The 27,493-nt window shown below is 52.8% G+C and overlaps 2 protein-coding genes across 2 annotated transcripts; one reads left to right on the forward strand and one right to left on the reverse strand.

Moving 5' to 3' along the window:
• Positions 1–774: 774 nt before the first annotated feature.
• TBCCD1 (TBCC domain containing 1) lies at positions 775–11,576 on the reverse strand. The gene is made up of 7 exons (XM_048314449.1): positions 11,226–11,576; positions 10,975–11,124; positions 9,346–9,712; positions 6,716–6,902; positions 5,573–6,070; positions 1,809–1,966; positions 775–1,257 (listed from the first exon to the last, which is right to left on the reverse strand). Exons 1-6 carry the CDS (start codon positions 11,568–11,570, stop codon positions 1,837–1,839), a joined length of 1,677 nt encoding a protein of 558 aa, XP_048170406.1. The 5' UTR covers positions 11,571–11,576; the 3' UTR covers positions 775–1,257; positions 1,809–1,836.
• Positions 11,577–11,908: 332 nt separating this feature from the next.
• On the forward strand, positions 11,909–23,542 carry DNAJB11 (DnaJ heat shock protein family (Hsp40) member B11). The gene is made up of 10 exons (XM_048314450.1): positions 11,909–12,037; positions 12,310–12,466; positions 15,241–15,338; positions 16,237–16,369; positions 17,298–17,440; positions 18,037–18,119; positions 18,638–18,695; positions 19,184–19,295; positions 19,838–19,997; positions 23,164–23,542. The coding sequence occupies exons 1-10, from the start codon at positions 11,970–11,972 to the stop codon at positions 23,226–23,228; spliced, it is 1,077 nt and encodes a 358-aa protein (XP_048170407.1). The 5' UTR covers positions 11,909–11,969; the 3' UTR covers positions 23,229–23,542.
• Positions 23,543–27,493: the final 3,951 nt, after the last annotated feature.

Raw genomic sequence — 27,493 nt, forward strand, 5'->3', positions numbered from 1 at the left:
GATGGGAGAGCCCGGGGCACACACGCTCAGCAGCTACTCCTCTTCCCATTTTAGGAGCCTTGAATCACCCAGAGCTGTTGCTCTCACTGAGGCCACTTGATTTAGTTTTTAATTGCTGAAGATCAGAGTTCAAGCATGAGCTGGGTTCTGTCAGCAGGCTCACGGCTCAAAGCTGTGGTCACTTTGCACATCCCTCCTTAGAGGTTGGTTAAATAGAATAAACTCATCTTACATCAACAGAATAAATATAAGAAACTCACCTCACCTGCCTGCCCAGGAGCCAAGGGAGAGCTTCAGAGGAATTCTGAGGCTGTGCACTCCAGAGCACTGTGCCTTCCCCTCGCTCTCAGCTTGGATAGCTCTTCCCAAGGCACCACCAGCTGCTGCCTCCACTCATCCATGCAATGCCTTTGCCTATTTTCCAAGCTTATTTAGGTGCTCAGCTATGAGCCCATCTCCCCAAAACACATCCCACCAGCACATGAGAATGGTGCTTATTCAAGCTGGTAATCTTTATGAAAATTATGAGATAGGAATAGGGCTTGTACCAAAACCTTGTGCCAGGACAGCCTTCAAAGCCTTCAGCTCCATGGCTGAAGCTTACAGGAGTTTGACTTCCAGCCTGGCAGGACATACATTCTTTTTTTGCCCCACTTTCCTCAAAAATTAGCACTTTCTCCCTCTGACAGGTTCACATTCATTAAGATAAAAGATGCTGTGTCCCTCTGAGATCAGCTGTACAGGTAAAACCCCTTCCCTAGGACACATGGCAGGTTTATCCAACAACTCTGGTTTATTGACATTTGTCAAAACAGTGCAACCATATACAAAAATTCATCTTCACAAAAGTGCTACATTCATATTAAAAAAAAAAAAACCTGTTGGATTTCATTCACAAAAAATTTAAACATTTCTTTTTCACATTCATAGAAACAGCACAGCTGGTTTGTACCATGAGGATGCAGGTGATGCCCAGGGCCTGCACCCAGCTTTGTCCCAGGAAACCTGGTGTGCTGGATACCTGCTCACCACAGGCACCAACTGTGGTGACAGCTCTGCAACAAGGCACACTTCATCTTCTTCCAGTGGCAAGCACCTCTCAGTCACCAACAGGATGGCTACAGCACATTCCTGGGAAGGCAGGAATGTGAGGGAATCCCAAGGCAGCCGGGTGTCGGATCCAGTGAGTGCAGGTGGGATGGCCACAAAGTCTTAATGAGAACTGGGCTGAGTGGGTCACTGCCCGTTCCCAGAGCTCTGGAATAGAATAAAAGGAGTCAATTTTACTTCTAACACCAGCAAAGAAAAAGGGAATTCAAAGGCTAAATCAAAAATAAAACAACTTTTTAATGGTTTGAAACATGCCATGGCAGAAGAGCACGAGAAGGGCAGGTCTCCAGCTCCTAAACCACTTCTGCTTGGGAAGAGGAAGTGAGAATTATCCAAGTCTCACTGAAAGAACTACCCAAAGTCTCACTCAATCCTCATTAGCAAAAACTGAGATGGGTAGACATCAATACACAGAGTTTCTTTGGAAGAGCAGCTATTCCAATCATTTTTATACCTTTTATCCTTTACAGTTGCCTCCAACAAATCAAACTTGACAACAAGGCAGTGCTGAGGACACAGATTTCAGCTGAAAAGGGGTTTTGACAGGAAAATAAGAACTAAACCCAAATGCCAGGCTCTTGGGAGAACATTCCCTCAACAGACTCCTACTTTTCCTACCTCTGCCTCGGCTGTGCACACAAACATGGGAGAGCTCTTGAGGAGAGAGAAGAAGCAAGAGAAGGAGGCCTTTTACTCACCTCCCCTTCCTTCTCCTGCCCAGGAATGTTATCCTGCTGCCTGCTTGCAGCCCATGGCAGGAGGGACCAGGCTGTCCAGCTGCTGCCAGTTCCCCGTCTGAACCAGCCACTCATAGAATTTGTTTTCTACCAACGTCTGGAACTGTTTCCTCTGATCCCTGAAATGGAAACATCAGCAGGGAAATATGGAAAGATCACATTTCTTTACAGTGTTATACTTCTGCCACCTCTGCACTATCCGAACAAGCCTCCAGATGTATCGGGAAGAGCCAGGCTTGGTTCCTGAACCTTGCAGGGACAGCCAGAGAAGGTTTTTACCCCGTGAATGTGATGATAATGAACCCCAAAGGCAGAACCTGGTGGAGTTGGAGAAGTCATACAAAATTCCCCATCCCACGACCACAACCACCCTGCTCCAGGGCTGCCTCCACTTTCCCCTCAGAGCACAGCTGAAAAACTGTCTGAAAAGGGAGAAAACTAAGATTAGCAACCAGTGCTCAAGCACTAAGGACACGAAATTCTGTTCCCACAGCACCCGAGAGGATGGAGATCAGGGAAAAAAATGCACCTATAAACACTCCTCACATCGTTCCCGTTGCTCATTATCAACTTTTGGGGTGTTTTTGGCCAGCCCAGCAGTAACAGGGTGGGCCACTCAGCTCAGGCTAACTGGCACTGGTCAGATGCCCAAAAGCATCTCCGGAACAGCATCCCAGCCCTCTGGGTTCAGCTCACATCTGGAATTTCTTAAGCCAAAGGTGGCACAGGTGTTGAGTAGTTTACACAATTCATTTCTGAACACCAATAAAACATGAACATTTTTCAGTATTCTGGAGATTTTATGTGGGTTTGCTTTGAACCCATTCCTAATTTGATGTGCTGACCCCATTCTGTACTGGGAAAAGCAGGAAACCAGCTCCAGAGGAGACTATGAAGGTGATCAGAGGGATGGAGCACCCCTCCTCTAAGAAAAAGCTGGGATATTTGGGATTGTTCAGCCTGGAGAGGAGAAGCTTTGGGGTGACCTAATTGTGGCCTTCCAGTGCCTGAAGGAGCTACAAGAAAGATGGAGAGAGAATATTTCCAAGAGTCTGAAGTGACAGCACAAGGAGGAATGGCTTTCCACTGCCAGAGGGCAGGGTTAGATGGGACATTGGGAAGAAATTCTTCCCTGTGAGGGTGGTGAGGCCCTGGCACAGGGTGCCCAGAGAAGCAGTGGCTGTCCCATCCCTGGAACCATCCCAGGCCAGGCTGGACAGGGCTTGGAGCAACCTGGGATAGTGGAAGGTGTCCCTGCCCATGGCAGGGGGTGGAATCTGGTTGGGTTTTTAAGGTCCCTTCCAATCCAGGCCGTTCCATTCAGTTCTGTCCCATGTATCCACATCCTTTTTTTAAGTTAAGGCTGCTGTCTGTATGTTCTCTTCCATTTGAGCCATTCCCCAGGGTTCTGGGACACAAACTAACCCAAATTCCTCCCCAGTGAACACAAAAGCAGTCACTTCTTTCTTCCCTTGTGGATTTATCTTCTCCAAGAGCTTTTTCTCTACCTTGATCTGCTACTGACCCTGAAAGACTTTCTGTCTGATACGCTCGGAAAATGAATAAACAGGATTTTATGCTTTTGCAAGTTGCTCCTCAAGCTGTCTTCTTGGTCCTGTCTTACGGGGGTTTTACTTTCAGCCTGGCAGGATTTACATTCTTTTTCTGCCCCACTTTCCTCAATCAGACAACTTCAACTTCTTGAAAGATGTCTTCTTATTTCTAACACTCTCTTTCACCTTCCCACTTGAGCACAGCAGCTTCTTTCTTCCTACAAGCCTGATATCCTGTTTGCTCTAAGCTTCCTACTTGTCTCCCTTCTTGTTTCCCTGCCTGAAGGAGACAACAGACTTTTCCCACTGCCAGCTGCCCAGTTTGTTTTCAACAAGCTTCTGAACTTGCCAGAGTTTTCCCCCTTTTATGGAATAAGCAGCGAGCTCTTGCCTCCTGTGACTGTGGCAGACGATGGCAAATCTAAGCACATCATCCCTATTTCCTCACATTTCTTTCACAGGGAGGTTCTGACGGGCCAAACACCTTCCCAAAACTGTGGTGGGAAGCAGCAGCCCTGGGAGAACAAGAGCTGGAGCAGGAAGCACCATGGGTGAGGCTGACAGACACAACAGATGACTCCAGCACAAGGGCTGAATTCTCTTCCCTCTCTGCTGCACCTGAAGATTCAGGGCTGGGAGTTGGGAAGGTTTTCTGTCCCCACTTCTGGGTCATGACTGCTCTGCCACCCTCCTCCTGTAGCAAAATCCCACCCTGGAATCCTTTCCCTCTCCCCAAAGTGCTTTTTCAAACAGCACCTTCTCTGCTCAGCACAGAGGCACCCGGATTCCAGGAAGGAACAAGGGAAGCCCAGGGAGCTCCTCCAAAACAAGGAGCCATCAAATGAGCCAGAACTCCTCAGCCTGGTACAATGGGAAGTCTTGACAGGAATGCTTTCCTATTCCATGTTTCCCACAGGATAAACTCCTCCAAGATCACTGCTATCAGCACCCAGTCACACACCCCTTGCCAGCCATCAACTGACACGGGAACAGAAAATCTCCCTAGTTTAGGCATGCTTTAGGGAAGAAAACTTGTTCTCATCAAGTCTTTACAGAGGGATGTTGGAAAAGGGGTTTTATCCCCATTCTGTGCTTGCCAAGGAAGCTGGGCAGAGGATTCCATGTGATCTGCTCCAGAGGAATTTAAAAGCTACTGCCCACAGGTGATCTGCTGCAGTGATCCGTGTGCACACTCCCAGCTCACCTCAGCAAGGGCTGGGATGGTCATTCACAGCTTCAATCCCAGGGTGAAGGCTGGGCTAAGAGGGACCCCAGGCAGCTCAGGGTGCACACCCAGCCCTGGCCCAATCCACTGCCAGGGTGGATCCCTCCCCTCGGCAGTATCTGGGAGTGCCTTTCTTGGAAACCCACAAGCTGGGAAAATGCAACCATGAGACAGCACCTCCTTCAGAGCAGCGTGGGCAAGGGAGGGGATCCTCCCCCTTCACTCCACCTGGTGAGGCCCCACCTGCAGAGCTGCCTCCAGCTCTGGGATACCCAGCACGACAAGGATGTGGGGCTGCCAGAATCCAGAGGAGGCCACAGAGGTGTTCCAGGGCCTGGAGCCCCTCTGCTCTGGAGCCAGGCTGGGAGAGCTGGGGGGGTTCACCTGGAGAAGAGAAGGCTCCAGGGAGACCTTAGAGCCCCTTCCAGGGCCTAAAGGGGCTCCAGGAGATCTGGATAGGGACTTTGGAGAAGGGACTGGAGCGACAGGACACAGGAAACGGTTTCCCAATGCCAGAGGGCAGGGTTAGATGGGATATTGGGAAGGAATTCCTCCCTGTGAGGGTGGTGAGGCCCTGGCACAGACTGCCCAGAGCAGCTGTGGCTGCCCCATCCCTGGCAGTGTCCAAGGCCAGGTTGGACGGGGCTTGGAGCAGCCTGGGATAGTGGAAGGTGTTCCATGTCAGGGGGTGGAACAGGATGAGCTTTAAGGTCCCTTCCGACCCAAAGCATTTTGGGATTCTACAACTCTGAGCTATGCCTGTGAGCATTACTCTTCCCACTTTATCAAGCAGAATCCCAGGATAGCTAATTCCTAATGCTCTAGGACTGCCCTGCAAGACATGGCTCACACAACCCAACCCACCCTTCAAGGATTTCTGTAGAACCCCATCCAACAACCCTCTCTGTCCACATGGCCGAGCTCTGCCCTTCCTGGGGGTCACTCACCTGCTCAGCCCTGCCTCCTTCACCATGCGCTGCCACACCTGGACCTTCTGCTCCCGCTGCCTCAGCACCTCCTGGTACTCCGGGGGAAGCCCCCCTGGTGTCTCCACGGTGTCTCCTTCCATCTCAAAGGGGATCACAAAGGTGTAGAAGTCCGAGGGGGGCAGGAGCCGGAAGACGCTCGTGTCACCGCTGTCCCCGCACACCAGCATGGGGCTGTCCCAGTAGTTTGGCAGAGTGGCCAAGCCCACCTGAGCCATGTGGTCTTCCAGCATGGGATAATGGGTGTGGAAAGGGGCAAAGCTGACTGCCTGGTTCCCCGAGAGGATGAGGGGCTGCGTGGGTGTGAGAGTGTGGAAAGTACAGCCGGTGGTGGACGAAAGGGACAAGCGATGGCAAACCACGATGACCTTGATGTTGTCACAGCTCTGGACGTGGACTGATGTCTCCACAGGGCCCAGGACAAAGGTGCTATTCCGGCACTTCTCGATGGTCACGGATCTGCCAAAGAACCACAGAACCAACAGGGTTGGAAGGAACCTCCATCCAGTCCAAGGCAGGGTCACCTGCAGCAGGTGATGCAGGACCATGTCCAGGTGGGTTTGGAATGTGTCCAGAGAGGGAGACTCCATGTCCTCCCTCAGCAGCTGTTGCAGTGCTCTGCCACTCTCCAGGGAAAGAAGTTCTTCCTCATACTGAGGTGAAGCTTGTTGTGTTTTAGTTTATGGCCATTGCTCCTTATCCTGTCGCTGGCACCTCTGAACAAAGCCTGGCACCACCCTCTGGCACCCCCTGGACATCTCTGCATGGATTGATGGGATCCCCTCTCAGTCCTGTCTTCTCCAGACTAAACAGCCCCAGCTCCCTCAGCCTTTCCTTGCCAGGGAGATGCTCCAGTCCCTTCCTCATCTCCACACCCTCCCCTGGAGCCTCTCAGGAGCTCCTTGTCTCTCCTGAGGAGCCCAGAGCTGGACACAGCACCCCAGATGTGCCTCACAGGGCTGAGCAGAGGGGCAGGATCACTCCCTGACCTACTGAGAACGCTCCTCCTAATGCCCCCCAGGGATCCCATTGGCCTCCTGGCCCCCAGGACACGCTCATGGTCAGCTGGGAGTCCAGCTGTGTGCCAGGAGAACCCAAACTCACCGCAGAGGGGACAGCAGGTAAATGAAGGACTCGTTGCAGCGATGGATTCTGACGTGAGCCCCCACCAGAGTGTCCGAGCTCTTGGCCAGGGTCTGCCTGTACACCTGGCTCATGATCACCATGGGGGACACCTCGGGCACCACCCGGGCACTGCAGGCAATCTTGGCTCTCCTGGTTGTTCCTTCCACTGCAAAACAAAGCCCACAAAAGTTCAGGGTCCAGCAATCCCCCGGGAAAATAATCAGTCCCAAAGTTCAAGGATGGTACTTGTCACACCAGTTACACCACCCCCGATGCCTCCTGGGCAGGTCAACAGCATGAGGCACCAGAAATTTCAGAAACCCAGAGACACTGAAGGATCAAAACCACTTCAAGATTACTTAGGAGCAGCCAAAGCCTCCCACAAGTTCCAGCCAGTCCCGAGCAAGGAACCTCTACTTCCACAAGCCTGTTCCTGAACACAAGACTCAGCTTAGCAGGAAGGTCCTCAGGGCAAGCTTTAAGCAGGAATTGTGGGTTTTAAAAAGGGAAATGCTCCCTCTAGGACACAATCCTTAAGCCCTTCCCCATGCTCCCTAACCCACTGCCTCTCTTGGGATCCTGCACCAGGGAGACAAAACATGGAGTTAAATTCCTTATCCTAAGGGGGAAAGGGCCTTGGCTCCACTGCCATGTCCCTGAAGGAGAGGGGCTGGATTGGAGACAAGGAAACCTAGACCAGGTCCCCACTGCCAGATCCCTGATCAGCAACAGCAGCCGAGTTCCCATTTCTGGGTTTTGGGGTTTTTTTTTTCCTAAATTTTATTTATACTATTCACCTGTATTTCTTTTTCTGTATTCCTGAATTCATTTCTGTAGTTCTAACTTTCTACATTTCTATTTTCTGATTTCTCTGTGTTTCTGTATTTCTATTTCTGTATCTTTCTATGTATTCCTACATTTCCGTATACTTCTCTTTCTATTTTTCCATATTTCCATTTGCCATATTTCTGTGTATTTCTACATATTTCTATTTTGCCCATCCCCATTTCCTCCACATCCCCATTCCCCCCCCACATCCCCATTCCCCCCCCACATCCCCATTCCCCCTCCACATCCCCATTCCCCCCCACCCCCATTCCCTTCCCACATCCCCATTTCCCCTCCACATCCCCATTTCCCCCCCACCCCCCTTCCCTTCCCACATCCCCATTCCTCCCCCACATTCCTCCCCATTCCCCCCCACATCCCCATTTCCTTCCCACATCCCCATTACCCCCATATTCCTCCCCATTCCTCCCTCACACCCCCATTTCCCCCATCCCCATTCCCCCCACACTCCTGTTTCCCCTCCCCATCCCCTTCCCACATCCCAGTTCCCCCCATTTCCCCCCACATCCCCATTTCCCCCCAACCCCATTCCCTTCCCACATCCCCATTCCCTTCCCACATCCCCATTCCCCCTCCACATCCCCATTCCCTTCCCACATCCCCATTCCCCCTCCACATCCCCATTTCCCCCCCACATCCCCATTTGCCCTCCACATCCCCATTTGCCCTCCACACCCCCATTCCCCCTCCACATCCCCATTTGCCCTCCACACCCCCATTCCCCCTCCACATCCCCATTTCCCCCCCACATCCCCATTTCCCCCCCACATCCCCATTCCTCCCCCACATTCCTCCCCATTCCCCCCCACATCCCCATTTCCTTCCCACATCCCCATTACCCCCATATTCCTCCCCATTCCTCCCTCACACCCCCATTTCCCCCATCCCCATTCCCCCCCCACACTCCTGTTTCCCCTCCCCATCCCCTTCCCCCATCCCAGTTCCCCCCATTTCCCCCCCACATCCCCATTCCCCCCCATCCCCATTCCCTTCCCACATCCCCATTCCCTTCCCACATCCCCATTCCCCCTCCACATCCCCGTTTCCCCCCCACATCCCCGTTTCCCCCCCACATCCCCATTCCTCCCCCCCACATCCCCATTCCTCCTCCACATCCCCATTTCCCCCCCACATCCCCATTTCCCCCCCACATCCCCATTCCCTTCCCACATCCCCGTTTCCCCCTCCACATCCCCATTTCCCCCCCACATCCCCATTCCTCCCCCCCACATCCCCATTCCTCCTCCACATCCCCATTTCCCCCCCACATCCCCATTCCCCCCATCCCCATTTCCCCCCACCCCCATTCCCTTCCCACATCCCCATTCCTCCCCCACATTCCTCCCCATTCCCCCCCACATCCCCATTTCCTTCCCACATCCCCATTACCCCCATATTCCTCCCCATTCCTCCCCCACACCCCCATTTCCCCCATCCCCATTCCCCCCCACACTCCTGTTTCCCCTCCCCATCCCCTTCCCCCATCCCAGTTCCCCCCATTTCCCCCCCCACATCCCCATTCCCTTCCCACATCCCCATTTCCCCCTCCACACCTCCATTTCCCCCCCACATCCCCATTCCCCCCCAACCCCATTCCCTCCCACATCCCCATTCCCTCCCACATCCCCATTCCTCCCCCACATCCCCATTCCTCCCCCACATTCCTCCCCATTCCTCCCCACATCCCCATTCCTCCCCACATCCCCATTCCCCCCACACTCCTGTCCTTCTAAGACCAACTTCCCAGCAGTTCTTCCCACCTTGCTGTGCCCACGCCAGCTTCTTCCCAGCCTTGAGGCAGACAGTCATTCCCAAGGGATTAGCGGTGAGGGAGGAGCGCAGCCAGCTCTCCAGCTTGGGCAGGGAGAAGGCTTGGGCCACCTTGGAATACCCATTGTGGCCCTGGCAGGGCTGCCTGAGGGCCAGCTCGTGGAGGGGCCAGACCGTGCGGGAATTGCTGTGGGTGCCCTCGAGCAGGAAGCTGAGGGCACACACGGCTTCGTAGGACACCAGGCTGCTGCAGCTGGAATGGGAAGAGGCTGAGAGCTGCTCGGGCTGGAGCAGCAGCTCCAACATATCCAACAGGTGACTCTGCACAAAGGCAAGGTGCTCCTGGTCGTTCCAGTTCTGGAAAACACACAAAGGGGGTGAGTTCTGGGAGCTGAGAAGCTCCCTGGACATCATATACACAAGTCCTTGCTTAGAATGCTGCTAAAAGAAGGAAATCCAGTCAGACACAGTGCTCATTCCTGCTCTGCTCTTCCGAAGATGGAGAGACACCTCCCCCCAGAAACTCAAAATAAAACATTTCATTCCAGCTCCAACACCACGTATTTCCCTCTAGACAGCAGCACCAGGCTCTGCTACAATCCCAGACAAATCCAGGCCGCTCCTGCTGGCACTGGAAGGCAGGAAACAAATCAATAACTGACACTCGAGGTCTTGGAGCTGCTCCATTGGAAAATCCCTGCGGCTGGGCCAGACCTGCGGCCAGGATTCAGTGCTGCCTTCCAGGATAAGAAGCAGAGGGTCATTTCTCCCCAGCGAGTGCACCAATAAACCAAACCCTCTGAAAGAACCCTTATTTCAAATTCTAAAAGGCTCCAGCCCCCCCCAAAAAAAAAAACAAACCAGGAGACTGGAATTCTGGCAGAGCTTAACAAAGCTGAGTTTTGCTGAAGGAACACACGGCTGTGATTACACCTTCTCCTCACCACCTTTGTTCAATGGCTCAGCATCAAGTTATCCAGCTCCTATTTTTCATGATTCCAGCTTGCCCCAAGCTGCATTTCATCAGCTCATCCTGCTCCGTGCCAGAATTCCAGAGGTGTGCATGGCCTTACAGAGGGCTGCAAATTGTGTAATCCATTCTCCCACACAGGGACACATCCAGCTCCCTCCTTCTTAATTACCTGGCAGTATTTTAAAAGGAAACAGCGTTTCCACGTGGCTGATCTACAGCTGAACAACCAACTCCCCTCTCAGAAACAGAGGGTGATGGCAGGGGACACCCTGGGATCCAAAACCCCACACTGGACCATGGGAAACACACTATGAGCATGAGGAAAGCTTCCTGCTTGACTAATAAAGCAAAGAGGCTGTTGCTTCTTAAAGGGAGACTTGCCAAGACTCTCAGGGAATTTTCAGTCGGCTTTGGACTCCAGGAAAGTCTCACGGAAAACTTTAGAAAACCTTTTTATAAGCTGCAGAGAACACGCCAACTTCACTTCGTTTACTACAGAACAGGAATTCGGCAACCGCACCCTTGCTCACACTTTGCCACGGGTGAAACCCTGCCAAGAACAAAGCTGCCCCTTTCCAAGCCCCCTCAAGGAGCTCCCCACAGCGAAGAAGCCCCTGCAGGCGGAGAATCCCACAGGCACGAGTACCTTATTCCCGCCCGCCGATTTCCCGGTCAGGCTGGGAGACTTGGTCCTGGGGCTGGGCCACTCGTCCCCGAGCAGAGACCTCCGCAGGGAAACCTTGTGCAGCTGCTGGACGTACAGGAAGAGCAGGAACTGCAGAGTGTCCACGGAGAGCTGGAGAGCACGGGAGAGACACAGAAGAGTCAGGTTGGGCCGGGCTCCCCTTTAGGCAGGGGCCGGGCTCCCCGTGCCTTAGGCCGGCTCAGGGCTCTTGCCTTGCTCCGCTCCCGCTCCAGCTCCTCGGCGCTGGCGCAGGCCGCCTCAGCCTCGGCCCAGCGCAGGCGGAGGGGCGGGGCAGGCCCGAGGAGGCCGCGGAAGAGCTCGAAGTAGAGCCAGGCGATCTCGCGGCTCAGCTGCAGCTTCCCGCACGCGATGTGCCGCCAGCAGGGCCAGCGCAGCCGCGGGAAGCAGCCCTGGTCCGCCCGCGCGCGGGCGTAGGCGGCCGCCTTGCGTAGGTAGTGCGGGGTGAGGCGGGCGGGCGGCGGGGCCGGCAGCGCTCCCACCAGGAACGGCTCCGTGCGCACCCACAGCCGCACCGGCCCTGCCGCCGCCATCGCCATCGCCGCCGCCGCCGCCACTTCCGGCTTCCGCCGCGGGCACCATAGAGACGGCCCTTCCCGCCCTCCGGGAGCCGCTGCCCATTGGCTGCGGCTACCAGCGCGGGGGCGGGAATAAGCAATGAGCCCGCTGATTGGCTGTTGGGAAGGAAGTCACTCTGCAGGGATGGCGGGGCGCGGCCGGCGCTCACGGCGGCGACGCTCCGGCAGGCGATTGGCCGGCGGCGGTGAAGTGTGAGCAGCCCATTGGCTGGCGGCGCGCGGCGGCGCGCTCCCATTGGCTGGCGGGGAACACCCCGCGCTCCCATTGGCTGGCGGCGGCCGCCGGGGCCGGGGCGCTGCGGAGCTGCCCGGACGCGCCGCTCCCGCCGCTCCCCCTCAGCCGGCAGGGCCGGGCCCGCCATGGCCCCCGCCTGGATCGGCCGCCTCTGCCTCCTCCTGCTCTGCCTCTGCGGGGAGGCCGCCGCGGGGTGAGTGCACCCGGGCCTGGGGGGTTCCGCCTCAGCACCGGGCCTTCCCCCTACTCAGGGTCGGCGGCCGCGGCGCTGAGGGGACCCCGCTCCCTTCCCCTCATCGCTTTCCTCTCTCCTCTTTCCCCTCGCCCCTTTCCCTTCCCGTCTCCCTCCCATTGTCCTCACCCTCTCATTCCCCTCTCCCTCCCCTTCTCCCTCGTCCCCGCTCTCCTTCACCATCTCCCTGTTCCCCTCTCCCTTCCCTCACCTTCTCTCTCCCCCCACGGCAGGAGAGACTTCTACAAGATCCTGGGAGTGTCCCGCGGCGCCTCCATCAAGGACATCAAGAAGGCCTATCGCAAACTGGCGCTGCAGCTCCATCCCGACAGGAACCCCGACGACCCCCGGGCGCAGGAGAAGTTCCAGGACCTGGGCGCTGCCTACGAGGTGAGGCCGGGAGCCGGGAATGTCCTGCCCGGGCTGGGGAGGGTGGATGGGGCTCGTGATAAAACAGGCTGGAGCTTGGCCATTGAGACTCGTGAGGATTCATCCTGTAACGTTCAGGGCATGGGGAAAGGAGGTTTGTAGGGAATGTGGAGGCTCTTCCATAAGGTGCAGCTGGAATCCAGCCTTCCCCTGTTAACACGTCAGATTCCATCTTCCCCCTGTTAATATATTGAATTCTATCCTGCACCTTTTATTATCACAGAATCCCAGGTTGGTTTAGATTGGAAGGGACTTAAAGATGATCACATTCCATCCCCTTGCCGTGGGCAGGGACACCTTCCACATCCAGTTCCCTTTGTTCCTTCTCCTTCTCATCAATCTCCATCCTCCCCCTATTACTGCACCAAATTCCATCCTGCCCCTGTTAGTACATCCAGTTCCAGACACTCTCCCAGAGGAAAAACAAAGACAGAGGGGATACCAGGTTGCTTGGAGAGCTCCTCCTCCTGCCAGAGGACAATGCAAACCTCGGCTCTCTCAGCCAGGAGGAAGCCAAGGCACCGGCTTAAAGTTGTTTGGAATTTATTGGCAGTTCCTCAAGGAACAAGTGCAGGTGCAGCAGCTCCAAGTGTGCGTAGGGCCTGGCTGGGATTGAGCTGATGGGAAGTGGAAGGTGCTGGCCTTGGGCTTAGAGGATATTAAGTGAGGAAAGTAATTGTGGGTCACAGGAGGATTCCTGTTATTCCATGATAATGTTGTGGCATGCAAATGATGCCTCACACTAATAGCAGGGTGCATTAAATAAATCAAATCTAGATTATTGTCTTGCCCAAAGGTTTGAAGCCAAATCCTGCTTTCCTTGGCTGTACGTAACACAGTGATGGAATGCAGGCTGTTTCTTCCATGTTTCCTGTCCTCCTTCTGTCACTGTTGGACTCCATCTGCTCCTGCTCTCCCCTGTGCAGCAGAGAGGCCCTGAGGTGCTGAAAAATTCCATTAGCAAAACTTCCTAGCGGTGACTTGCTCTTTGTGGGGGAGGTTGGGGTCCTTTGGGAAGAATCCAGCTGCAGGGGAAAGGGTTTGTAGCCTGGCTCCTGCTTCCATCCCTGGTGCTCCTCAGGTATGCAAATATTCCTCAAATGAGGAAGTGAGAGAGCCAGCTGGAGTTTATTTCTCTGTGTGGAGAAAGAAAACTGTTGACTTCAGTTGTGTCTCAGAGCTGGGACCCTTTTTGAGGTCCGACTTAAATAAACTGGCTTAATTATTACAGGGAAAACGAATGTAAAGAAATTTTCTGTGGATAAAAATAATTCCGTCATTTGCAGCACCTCAGGATTGATGCATGTGGGGCTGTGAGCTTGGTGCTGCTTCTGTGAGCTGGCATCTTGTTGGCACTTCATGCTGGGAAAGGATTTCTCTTCCTCGAGTTCCAGTTGATTTAAATCTTTGCCAGCAGTTGAGATTATTCTTTCTGTTTAAAAGCTGGGTGAAAAAATGGTTGTAAAATCAAACCAGAAATCCACTATTGATTGGGGGGGGGGTGGGGTTTGGAGGAAGTTTTTGATGCCCTGTGTTTAGCCAGGACAGCTTGGGAATACTTCTGCTGAATTAGCTGTGAGTACAGCGAGTTGATTTGATTGTTTTGGGCAAAATGGAGCCAGAATTGGGTGTCCCTTATAACCTAAACCAGAATTTTCCTCACCATAAAGCCTCTATTAACAGCACTGCTGCTCAGGGTCTGGGTAGCTGATTATGGCAAAGCTTTCTCCAAAAAATTGAGGGGAAAGTAGGTTAATGAACCTGCTCAGTCTCTTCATTTTCATGGGCTCTGTGATTCCAGCCTGGAGCAGCGTGGTCTGAATTCAGCTGTTTCAATTAGGAAGGAGATTGATCCCAGGGGAGGGAGCTGAGACTCTTCTACAAGGATGGATTTGGGAGGAGTTTCCATGGGAATCTCAGGTGGCAAAGGGAGAGCTGAACCCTTAGCTTCTGGGTGAAAGCAGTGAAGTCAACGCTGATTTTTTCCCTGTTGCTGGCATTTATCAGTGGTTATAATTCCACAGAACCTCAGGATGGTCTGAGCTGGGAGGGACCTTAAAGCTCATCCAGTCCCCTGCCATGGGCAGGGACACCTTCCACTATCCCAGGAGGCTCCAAGCCCCATCCAGCCTTGCCTTGGACACTTCTAGGGATAGGGCAGCCACAGCTTCTCCAAACACCCCAAATACGGCTTGTTTTCATCTTTTAGCTGCTTTTCCACCTGTTGAGTCACATCTCCACCTGTTCCCACTCCTGTCCAGCCTTCTGAAAGCCAACCTGGCAACTCTGGCCTTCCCAAATATGATCAATGGGACAGGAAGGGCAAGGGAAACTAAATGTGACCAGAGACTTCTGCATCTCTGAGGCAGGAAAGAGCAAATATCAAAACTCAGGAAATAGAATCGATGCTTTACAGTCTTAGAAGTCATGGCTGAGACACGGGGGTGGTGGTATGTGATTATTTGTTCCAGCATGTCCTGCTTTGTAGGATTTGAGTTATTCCTTCTGTTTCTTTTTTAATATTTAAGATAAGCTCAGTGTTTACATTTTCTGTGTTGCTCCTGCTTTTTTAATGACCGAAACGTGCTTATTACGGGCTTCACTTTTCTAGACAGCACAGCGAGCAGGGCTCCTGTAGTGTCCCCAGTGTAAAGTGCTGGGGGCCTTCAGAGCCTTGTCCAACACCTCCCCTCAGCTCCAGGTGAAAGCCTTTCCTACATCCCTGCCTTTTCCAGGTGCTGTCAGACGAGGAGAAGAGGAAGCAGTACGATGCCTACGGAGAAGAGGGCCTGAAGGATGGGCACCAGAGCTCCCACGGAGACATCTTCTCCCAGTAAGGAGGTTTAACCCCTTTGGGCTGTCCTACAGCTGCTGCTCTGATTCTGTGATGCTCAAGCACCCCTTTGACAGAGTTTTTACCTGGCCCAGAGTCGCTGATGTGCGAGTTGAGAATTTGAAGGAATACGTTTCCAGTGGGTATCCCACATGCAATTTCCAGTTTTGGTGTGCACCACTCCTTGCTGGAAGCAGGAACCAGTGGAGACTTCCCACGTGGGCACCTCTGGGCACTGTGGGTGATTTTTCAGGTGCAGCACCTGCTTCAAACATGTGGAAACTTTCTCAGGTTAGCTGTGTGTGATTGGGCTTTAACCTGTTGTCACACATCACTTTGGGGACACTTTTCCTTCTGTGTTAACTTGCACAGCACCTGTAGAATTTGGAGCATTAAAAACCAAAGGCACTTGCACATTGCTTGGACAGAACCTGATTTTCTGCCCCTTTGGATAAATTTCCTAAAATAATTCCAGAAGTTGCTCAGCTCCTGTAATGCTGGGTGAGGACTTGCACTGCTGCTCTGCTCTGTTCTGAGGGACGATATGCAAGATTCCTAGAGTGTTTTCCTCATCCTTGTTGTCCTCAAACTACTGATAACCAACTTGCTAGCAGTGACTTGCAGTGCTACTCAGAGTTTACACCTTGTGGTGGTGGCAGCTGAGCAGCAGTGCAGTGTGGAAAGGTCAGATTTTGAGTGTTCTGCTCCAAATCTCATTTTCCTTAGTGCAGAAAACTCTTCCAAAGTGGCTGCTTTGTTTGAAGGCTTTAGTTGTGTTCTGCAGGAGCAAAGTGAGGCTCCTAGGTTTACTCTGGAGCTCTGAGGAGGCTGTTCTTTAGTGGAGTAGAAGCATTTGCCCAGAATTCCTTCCTGACCTAATCAATGTGCTTAACTCCAGCTTCTTTGGGGACTTTGGCTTCATGTTTGGAGGAAACCCTCGCCAGCAAGACAGGAATATTCCCCGAGGAAGCGACATCATCGTGGACCTGGAGGTCACCCTGGAGGAGGTGTATTCAGGAAACTTTGTAGAAGTAAGTTCACTTATCTCGGTGTTTCCAAGTGTTCCCAGGTTTGAGGTGCCTGACCAAAGCTCAGAATATCTTCTCCCCAAAAATAGAGCTGAAATAAATGCTCTTTTTCTGTGTCTGGCGGTGCAGGATGTTGTGGTGCTGTTTCCTGTAGTTTACTGAAGAAACCACACATTTATTCACCTTTTGCATCTGGCAGTGTCTCCATAAAGTGTGATAACACTGACTTATTGGCTGTCAGTCACCAGCTCAGCTTGATTAGTGCAGCAGCCCAGTTGGAAGAGGTGGAAATTGTCCCTCTGTAGAATTTAGGGATATTTGAGGGGCTGTTCATAAGCTTCAAATTCACTTTGCAATTCTTGCAAAACCACGCTGAGCATTTTTCAGTCTCCTATGGCCAAACGTGTCACTGCAGGTTTCCAGATGATATAACTGAGAAGAGTATGTGGAAAATTATTATCTTCTTTTAAGCAAGCTCCATCTCTGGTGCTGACAATTCCTCCTGTCTGCATGTTGGCTTTCCACTGCCTGGTTTCATGTTGTGGCTGTTGGGGGAAGTCCACATAATTTCCCCCTTGTGTGGGACAAGGAAGTGTCATGACCAAAGCATGGGGTGTTCCATCCTAGGGTTACCTTTCCTGTGTGGAAAAGTGTGGAAAAGGAAAGAGAATGGCAAATAGTGATGTCAGAGAGAGCTTTTCTGGTGTTTAATGTGTGATCACAAGGTGAACACTTGTCGGTGTTTTGCTGAGGCCACATTTGGAGCTACTGTGGCAGCACCACACAACAACACGTCCCTGCCTGTGGCATGGGGCTGGAATTAGATGATCTTGAAGGTCCCTTCCAACCCAAACCATTCTCTGCTCAGAGGAGTCCAGACCCTTGTGGAGACCCAGGAACGCTGGCATCAACCTCTCCCTCTTCCCTGCAGGTTGTCAGGAACAAGCCAGTGGCAAGACAGGCACCTGGCAAACGGAAATGCAACTGCAGGCAGGAGATGAGAACCACCCAGCTGGGGCCTGGGCGCTTCCAGATGACTCAGGAAGTTGTTTGTGACGAATGTCCCAACGTCAAGTGAGTTTGGTGCTCTTTTCCTGCTCCACAGAACCATAAATCCCGTGATTTTATGTAGTAATACAGGCGTGTTTATTCCAAAACCCACCTCTAGGTGGGGGAACGAGCCTGTATTCCCAGGGAGAACTGGGGACTTCGGGAAGGCTTAACCCCGGCTTCTCATTTCCAGGGAGCCACTCTTTATTCTTCCAGCAGAGACGGCCACCTCTGTTGGGTGTAGAACTCCCCAATTTCCTCTGCCAGCCTTTTATTCCTTGCGCAGTCACACTGCAGTGGAAGTTCCCCAGCTAAATCTGAACGGGAGGCACACAGCTGGGAGCAGCTGGATGTGGAATGCCATGCTGTAGTCACACACCCTGATGCTGACTGTGCATTTGGGAGCTTTTAACTTCACCTTCTCTGCTCCCTGAGTCTCAGCTCACCCAAAAGGCAGCTCTGACCCACTAGGTTTAGATGTGAGCAAGGAGAGCACAGGTGTGAGCTTGCGGGGGTGTTCTGCTCACCCCGGTAACACAAATGAAAAGTTGAGGTGAAGTTGGAATAAATAAATAAATAAAGTTGAAAACTGAGTGCTGGGTTGTTCTTCCCACTTTCAGGCTGGTGAATGAGGAGCGGACGCTGGAGGTGGAGATAGAGCCAGGGGTGAGGGATGGCATGGAGTATCCCTTCATCGGGGAAGGTGAGTGTGTGCTCAGCTGTGAGCTGCTCCTCTTCCGTGGTTCTCTGGCACTGGCAGTGCCCAAGCTCCCCGTGTGGTTGGAAGTGCTGTGTCCTCTGCACGTGCTGAAATCCAGGAGTGTGTTCCTGAGTCGGGGTAACACAGTTCCTTAGCTGGGAGTGGGGACGTGCACAAAACCAGCTCTAAATCTGATGTTTCACATAACACTTGAGCAGGAGCATTTGTTCCAGGCTTGAGCATGTGAAGGCATCCCCTCTGCCCAAGGAGATGAAGCCCTTCAGTGACTGAAGGACATCATTAACATGCAGACAGCTCTTCCAGAACAGCAGAGCTGTGACCTTGCTGAGGCAACACTCAGAAAGTCCTAAGCTCTTTAAGCAGAATTTCAGTCATCCAAAGATCACTTAGTCGCTTTTTTTCCCTTTGGCTTGTGAGCTGCAAGTCTGTCACAGCCTGCTTGTCTCTCCACTTGTTCCTAACTGTTTCCTTTAAATGAAGCTTTCCTTTCTCCCCCACAGGTGAGCCCCACGTGGATGGGGAGCCAGGAGATTTACGCTTCCGAATAAAAGTCCTTAAGTAAGTCTCTGGCCTAGTTAGGCTCTTGCTTGGCTAGGTGAAGCTTGCCCTTCAGCAGGGCAGGTGCAGGCCTGGCACTCAGGGCTGTGCAGGATGCTCAACCCTCATAGTGCTGGAGGAGCTGGATTTGATGCTGTTAAAAGTGGAATTATGAAAGTATCTTAATTTTTTTGGCTTGAATTCACCATTCAGATGAAATATCCTCTTTTTCCTAGCACACAATCTCCCTGTTGTAAGGAAATGCACTACTAAAAAGATTGCTGTGTGAGTCAGGGCTTCTTGCCACACCTCACCACTCAGTGTCCTAGAAATAGAAAAGGCATTTATCAGTGCATATCTTACACAGGAAAATGAGGCTAAATTGGATTCATTCCTCACTTCCCTTCCTATTTATGATTTCTCCAAACTCCCAAACAGAAGGAAAGAAGCTCGAGGACCTGTTTCCCCTCTGGGGAAGGAGAAAAGTTCAATGGCTCTTCTTTCCCCAGGCACCCAGTGTTTGAAAGGAGAGGAGATGACTTGTACACGAATGTGACAATCTCGCTGGTCGAGGCACTGACAGGCTTTGAGATGGATATTGCCCACCTGGATGGGCACAAGGTGAGGCCCAGGGTGTTGTGTGTATCCCACATTCACCTGCAGCTCTGTGCTGAGGCTTGGCTTGCTCAGGGTCTGCTTATCTACAGAATTCCCTCTGCTAGAGCATTCCAGGCCAATTCCCAAGGAGCCAAAATGGGCTCTCTACGAGGGTTTCACAGTGTGTGTCTCACTTCCAGGCTGTCCCAGCAGTGGGTGGTGTTAGTCCTGGCACATGTCCACTAAAACTGCCTGGAGCCATGGGATATTGCTGGTTTTGGCAAGGAATCAATGCCAGGTTGAGCATTCCAGTGGGTTGGAAAGAGCGTTGGAGTGCTGGGGTGCACACACAGAACATGGACTGTCCAGGGAGGTGGTGGAGTCCCTATCCCTGGAGGTGTCCAAGGAACATCTGGATGTGGCCCTCAGTGCTCTGTTGTGGTTGATAAGGTGGGGATCAGTCATGGCTTGGACTCAATGGTCTTGGAAATCTTTCCCAACCCCAACGATCCTGGCATCCTGATCTTGTAACACTAATAATGTTCTCAAATTCCTTTTCTCCCCAGGTTCACATTGCCCGGGATAAAACCACAAAACCCGGCGCCAAACTGTGGAAGAAGGGAGAAGGTCTTCCAAACTTTGATAACAATAACATCAAAGGCTCCCTAATAATCACCTTTGACGTGGAGTTCCCCAAGGAGCAGCTGACGCCCGAGCAGCGGGAAGGTGCGTGTCCAGAGCCTACCTGAACCTGGCACAGCTCATCCAGGGGCTGGAGCAGTCAGGAGGGGCTGTGCTGTCCCTGTTCCCTTTGTCCAACATAACACAGTTGGCTGATGGCCTGTGATTAACTCCCACTTCCCTTGGAAGCAAGGAGGCTTGGCTGCCATGGTTGTGGCTGAGGTTGGGATGTGCTGCTGCTGGAATGTAGCTCTTGGCAAGTTTGCAGGTGCTTTGTTTTGGAGCTGCCCATCTGTTTGACCCCACAGCCTTGCTGGGCTTAGCCTCTGTCTGCTTTGCCTCGGCTGGAATGGGATCACAAAGAGTTTCCCAGCCCCTGCTGCTACTTTCTTGGAGGCAAGACTTGTGGAAATCCCTCTGCTGCCGAGGGTAAGGAATGTCACGCTGCGTCAGGAGGAGGGTTGTTCCTCCCCACAGCTCCTTCCACCCTCTAGGAGAGATCTGCTGCTCATCTTCAGTGCTCAGATGGAAACCTGATGAACCATGTAGGAATCCTGAAATGGCCAGGAGGGTAAATCCTGTACTCCTAGCTGGGAAATTCCTTGCTCCAGCAGCCTCTGCTGTGCCTCACAGCAGCTCCAGCTGCTCTGTGTCAGAGTAGGAATCAAGGGCCTCATCCTCTGTCACGGGACAAAGATATTGCTGGCATGTACACTGCAGCTCTTCAGGAAATCCCCATCCCCAGAGCTTCTCCCAGGGCTTCTTCTGAAGCCTGAATGCACTTCTTTTAGTGGATTTCCTGGACTCCTCAAGTTTGTAGTGAGAAGCCAAGCCCTGAGTGGGTTTTATTTCACCCTTGGCACTTGCCGCTGCCTTGGCCACACTGTGCCAGCTGCCGTGTGCAGTCCAATTGGTGGCTGCAGCTCCAGACGTCCTGTGGCTCTTCCTGCAGCTCTTTGGGCTGAGAGGTCTGCTCCTCTAGGCTGGGCTTAGAGTGAGGCTGGTTTGTGGGTTTATCTGGGCTTTCCCCCTTGTTCCACGAGTGTTGTGCAGGGCACAATGACCGCGTCACTGTGAGCTCTCAGTCCAGGCTCTGCTTCCCTTCCAAAAGCTCCATCAGGCAACAGCAGCTCTGAAACAGGTGTGAGGTTATTCCAGCTGTTGCTCTTAGCAGTTTAGAGGACACTGGGCAAGGAGCAGTGACAGAAGCCTCCATGTTTTTGACAGAATTGCTCACACAGCCCTACGGATATCCGGGAACAAAAAGATGATGGCACTGGCATGAGTGTGTCCAGGCACAGGGCCTTGGGTGTTCCTCTCCCTCCTAAAGCAATTCCACATTTCCCAGGGGAAGGTGACTGGGTAGGCAGTCAGATGCCTTTCTGTGTGCTGGGTGTCTCCAAACATCCGTGATTTCAGGAGTTTTATGAGGGAATAGGTCTATCTCTGTGTGAGGCAGCAGTTCAGTGTACACATTGAATGGAAAACTGTAGGCTGCAGAATTCAAAACATCCCTTTTTTCCTTGTTGTTGGCAGTGGCCCTCATTTCTTATCTCCTGACCACATGTCCATCTCCTGGGGCTGTCAGAAGATACTCTGGCTCTGAGAGCACCAGCCTGAGCTTTGGAGTCACAGAAATAATATCCCTTCTTTCCTGCACTGGGAATTGATCGCTGTTGGTCAGAGCTGCCTCTCCCTCTGTGCTGTAACCTGTCACTTTTTGTTGGTAGCAGCAGCATTTCAAAGGAAAAATTGACTTCAGGCTCCAGTAAAAGGTGCCTGAAGTGCAGTAGCACCAATTGTTAGGATTCCTGGTTGGAATTCCTGATTAAACCTCGGATACGTGTTGAAATATCCTGTGCACTACTGAGGATGTCCTTCAGGCAGCTGCCAGAGGTGTGGGAGCTGCCCGGAAATGAGGTGTGGGATGGTGCTAATCCCACTTTCTCCGGGGTTCCTGGAGCACACCTTTCTCCAGCTCCAGCCTTCCTTTCTAAGAACCACACATCCAGGAGCCACATCCTCTCACCCACCAGCTGGGAAGTGACTTGGAGCCTCCTCTGGATGCAGGAGAGGAAGCGAATTTGCCTTGGAAAATGACCTGTTCCCAATAATGAGCAGTTCCTGGACAGGGGTTCATTTTGTCCTGGTGTTCCTGAAAAGATTTCAGGAATCTCTGGCCATCAGGCAAGGAGCATGAGAAGTTCTTGCCTGGCAGAGAGACGGCCTGCTTCCAGTTACTACTTCCAAGACTGTTTTCCAGTATTTTAACACAGCTACTGTGACCCTTGTGCATCCCATCACTGGTTTTCAAGGACAGTAGAATGTGTAGCCAGAAAGGTTTAAGGATAGACAAGCAGGACAAGGGTTGCAGGGAGACAGACTGGTTTTTAGCAGGATTTCCTGAAGGGTTTGCATGCCTGAAAGGTTGGAATTTTCTTCTGTACAAGTAAATTGGTTGGTTTCATTACTGATAGTCGATCTAAACCTCCCCTGGAGCAACTTGAGGCCCTTTCCTCTCCTCCTGTCCCTTGTTCCTGTGAGCAGAGCCCGACCCCCCCCGGCTGCCCCCTCCTGTCAGGGACTTGTGCAGAGCCACAAGGTCCCCCCTGAGCCTCCTTTGCTCCAGGCTGAGCCCCTTTCCCAGCTCCCTCAGCCTCTCCTGGGGCTCCAGCCCCTTCCCCAGCTCTGTTCCCTTCCCTGGACACACTCCAGCCCCTCCATGTCCTTCTTTTAGTGAAGCTTATTTGAAAGTTACCCACAGTGCTGGGAGTTTCCCTCTGGTTTGGGTGCTGTTTTGGGCTCAGTGGTTTCTGAGGCTGCTCTGAGCCGTGTCCTGAGGGGTCCCAGGGCAGTGAGGAGTGACCAGGCTGAGTTCATCAGAGGGGACTCCCTGTCTAATCTCTGGAAAAACAGTGACACATCCATCCTTGCCACTCTGCTTCCTCTGCTCCTTGTGGACTTGCCCTTTAAGCAGCAGTGGAGACCTGCCAGCCCTGCCCTGTCGTGCCGACCCCAGGAGATGAGCTATTATGGATTTAAGGGCTGACTCACCCTTTTAGCCTGTTTGGTAAGAACTTGATACCGACAGATCCTTGAACTGCCAGTTCCTGGGAATGCTCAGGATTTCAGGAATGGGGAAGAAGCGTTGGAAAAGTCATCCTGACATCTTTGCTGTGCTCTGCATGTGACATTCTCCCTTCCCTTGCAGGTCTCAAGCAGCTGTTGAAGCAAGGATCAGTGCAGAAGGTCTACAATGGATTGCAGGGATATTGATGTGAGGAAAACTTGGACTTCCCTGGAAATGCAAAGTCAGATTTGTTCACGGTCTTTTCTCCTGCTCACTGTAGAAGGGGGAAGAGGGAGGGGGGAGATGGTTGAGGTTTAGCTCATTTTTGGTTTGTAAATTATGGAAGTGCTCAGAGTTTGAGGAAATACTTTTTCAGGACATAACTGGTGCTGCCTATCATGTTCCACGTCCTGGAACAACAGAGATTCCTTGAGCAGGAAAACATAGGTGGGGAAAAGGAGTTTTAAATTCCACACAGATTGGAATTTCTGGTTTTTAAATATATTTTGATGTGACTTTTCTTGGCCATCTCAACCTATTTTCATAGCTGCTCCTGCTTTTTATGTCCTTCGTGTAAATTTCTTCCAAATTCCTGTTGTTTTGGGGTGATATTTTTAATCCCAGCCCTTCCTCCCCTTTCTTCCCCTCTGAGTTCAGAGTCTGGTTTTGGGGCAGGAATATTGATGCTGTTGGGAGTGCACTGGGCTGTGTTAGGCCCCACAATTGGTTGGGAAAAGAGTCTCTCAAGGCCTCTGTGGGCTCTCTTAACTACCAAGTCCCAAAAGTCAACGCTTGGTTTGAAATTTGAAGTTGCACCAGCTTAGCAAAGACTCCTTGGTCATGGTGGAACTTGGGAATGGCTCCTCATGGCCTTGGTTGTCCCTCGTTGCCCCCACATGGAACCAGTCTGGAAAAGCTCCCTCCCCTCCTGCGCTCTGTCCTCCGTGAGGACGGGTGAGGCTGATGGGAATAAAGTGTTTGTTGGAGTTGGAATGGCAAAACCTCCCTGGTGATGTGTTTCTGGGACAGATCTGGGCTTCCCTGTGCCAGGCAGCAACAGAAATCATGGAATCAGTAAGGTTGGAAAAGCCCTCTGAGATCGAGTCCAACCATTCCCCCAGCACTGCCAAGGCCACCACTGCCCCCATCCCCAGGTGCCACATCCACACGTCTGTCAAACCCCTCTGGGAATGGGGACTCCACTGCTGCCCTGGACAGCTGTGCCAGGGCTGGACAGCCCTTTTAGGGAAGGAATTTTCTGTCAGATCCAATCTAAACCTCCCGTGGAGCAACTCGAGGCCATTTCCTCTTGTCCTGTCGCTTGTTTCCCTGCAAGAAGAGCCCAACCCCACCTGGCTCCAGGCTCCTTCCAGTTTCTTCAGGGATCTTGGGGGCTGTAAAGTGGGATCCTTGCAGCTTCTCCCTACCCCATTCCCTATTTGGGAAGTGGATGGGCTCTGGTTTGCCTACAGGGAAGTGTTTGCTGGGAAGCAGCAGATGCAGCCTCAAGGTGGTTTTGTTTTCAGTTTATTCCCTGTTTTCCTTCCTTGGGAGCCAGAAGCAGCTCAAGGTGGGCACAGCCCCTGTGTCCGTGGTGCCCTCAGTCCAGCAAGTCCCACCCACCCCTGCAGCTCCAGTGGGAGTGACGCAGAGGAAGCAGCAGCCCCGGGAAGATTTCCTGTTGGATCCTGTGTACGTTTGCCTTGGCAGAGCACAGCAGGGGCTTGGGGAGCAGCTGAAACAAACCTGCAATGCCAAACCCTTGCTCTCTGCTGCTCCTCAGGATCCCTAAGGATAACGTGGTAATCCCAGCTGAGGCTGCTCCCTCTGCCCACCATGCCCAGTCTTTTCCGGGTGCTGCAGGCAACTCTGCCTCTGCTCCCTCTTCATTTAAGTTCCTAGGAAACCTCAGATTCCAAAGAAATTCCTTCCTGTATCCCTGTGTGTGGGGCTGTTTCCTCTTACTCCAGCTCCTTGCAACCCTGCTCACCTGTAGCAATAAACCCAAAAAGCCAGGATTTCACCCCTAAATTCCAGGTTCTCCTGCAGGGGAAGGTGTAACCCCCAGCAGCAGCCAACAGGTTTATTTTGGGCCCGAGTCCTTGTTCCCACTGCTGCTTTTCCTTTCTCTGCTAATTCCTTTCCTTCCTGTGGTTTGTTTTTCTTGAATTGTGGGGCTGGACTCTTTGGAGAACACAACAATGGCTGCAGAGCCCCGGCTTGCACAGCAGCAGGGAGGTAAACAGGAAAAAAGCCCCAAATTCCAACCAAGTCCCCCTGCTTCCTTCCACCCTTTTCCCCCTGCTGTGGGGTGTGTTTTGGAGCCAGCACCCAACGCCTTTCCCACCTCCACACAAAGCTTCCAGGGCTTCCATGCTTTTGCCCAGCAGCAACAGCAGTGTTTGCTCAAACATTCCCACTGGTTTTGCTTCTGGCCCACTCACGCTGTGCTTTTTCTACGGTCATGGGGAAATATTTGTCCCCCAAGAGCTGGGGGTGTGGAGGATGCTCGGTGTCCATGGCATCCTCTGTCCCCTTCTCTGGTGACACAGAGCTGGTGGGAGCCAGTCATGGCACACATGGACTCCTTTATCCATAGAAATGCTTCCCACGAGGTTTAGGTGTTCACACCTTGGTCTGGCACCAAAATGTAATCATGACCGTGAACCTCCAGACTGGGAATTCTGTAATGCACAGCTTGAATTTCCAGTCCTTTCTAAGCAGCACCATTCCCAAACTGGAACAAATAAACCCAAATTTCCTGTGCCTCTTTTAACCTAAATCCTTGGAACAGAGGGGATTGTGAGGGTTCAGATGTAGGCATGCTGTTCAGTTCTTCTAGGAAAACACTCCTCCTCGGAATGCACTTCCAGATGTCCATGCTGCTTTGGGAAGGCCTGGCTGAAACGGGGTCCTGGTTTATTCCTGAAGGGAAATGGTTTTCAGCACCTGCAGGAGCTGCCTGTGTTCCTTCAGGGCCTCAGCACAGGCTGGCCTTTAGATGTCATCACCTCCACCAGCGCTGCGTTCCCACCCTTTGGCTGGATCCCTCCCGTCCCAGGGGAGGGGAAGGAGCAGATGGGATGAGGATTCCATAGCAGGTTGATGACAGGAGGGAGTACAGGGCTCAGATCCACGTTTCCATCGTGCCCTGCAGCCTTGTCCGTGTCTTCTGTCCCTCCACAGCCTGGGCTGGCTGCGCCCAGAGCCGCATTCCCCATCCCAGACTGGAGGGTGACGTTTTGGGGCTGCTCCAAGGAGTTTCAGCCCTTGGTATGGGGGTCTTGGGAAGGAGGGCTTTGCTCCCAATGGCTTCAGTCACACCAAAGGCTGCTCCCAACTCTGGGAAGTGGGTGGAAGTGTTCCCAAAGAGCCATTTTTCCAGGGAAACTTCTCTGCAAGCGCAGTGTAAGCAAGCATAGGTTTTTCCACAGAAAAATCTTGTTTTTTCATGTCCTTATCTCTGTCGAACCTTTCTGCCCCGGGGCTGAGCAGTGGAGGAAGGAGGGGGAAGGGGCTGGTGCCAGGAGAAGGCTGCTCTGAGCACACGTGGGTTTGGAGTGGGCCTCCAGCTGGGAAGGGAAGGTGAGGGGATGATTCCTCGCTGGAATCCTTCCTGTGATTCCCAGCCAGCAGCCCCCATCGCTGCTTGCCTGCACTGCAGGAGCTCCGGAGCGGTCCCCAGGGAGAGGGCAGCCCTCTGGGGCAGGGCAGAGGTGTGGGATGGGTGGTACCTGCTGCCTTCATCCTGCCTGCCCTGTATCCCTGCTCCTGGCCTGCAGCCAGCTCTCTCCTCCCGTTTCCTGCAGCTGACCTGGGAGGTGAGCAGGAAGGGAAGAGGGCAGCGCTGAGCACCGACCACCCTGCGAGGAGGGAGTGGCCAGCACGGCCCTTCTCTGTGCTGGGAGGCTTTTCCAGGGAGCTGCTTGCTTCCATGTGGGAGTAGGAGGCTGCTAGGAAGCAGATCCCAGCCTCCATCCCGAAAAAAAGCGGATCCCCTCACCCCAGTGCAGCCCCTGGGGTTAACAAGTGTGTCCCAAAGGCAGGAATTAAAACATCTGGGGCTGTGACCTCCGGGAATTTGGAAGGACGGTGTTTGTTTAGTCCTGAAAAGCCACAATGACACCAGTGCAGGCTCCGAGTGCGTAAGAGGTGTTTACAGGGATAATTCCACTTCCTTCCAGATGGATCCCATCAGCCCCACTTTCTTTTCCCCCTCCCACCCCAGCAGGCACCAGAGCCCGTCACTGGTTTTGGGCAGCCCCTGGAGCCATCCAGCCCTTTGTCCTGGGGCACAGCAGCTCCCAAAGGACATGGATGGAGATGTCAACCTTCCAGAGGGAGATGATGTCCAAAAGGGAACAGGGTGACCTGCCCACCCCATCCAAGTTCCCCATGGCATGGGGGCGAAGGGCTGGTTCCTGGCACATGGGCATTGCCTCACTGGAACGAGGATCGAGGCTTGGGCATC

The sequence above is a fragment of the Corvus hawaiiensis genome, chromosome 10 (assembly GCF_020740725.1).
Source record: "Corvus hawaiiensis isolate bCorHaw1 chromosome 10, bCorHaw1.pri.cur, whole genome shotgun sequence".
Lineage (NCBI taxonomy): Eukaryota > Metazoa > Chordata > Aves > Passeriformes > Corvidae > Corvus > Corvus hawaiiensis.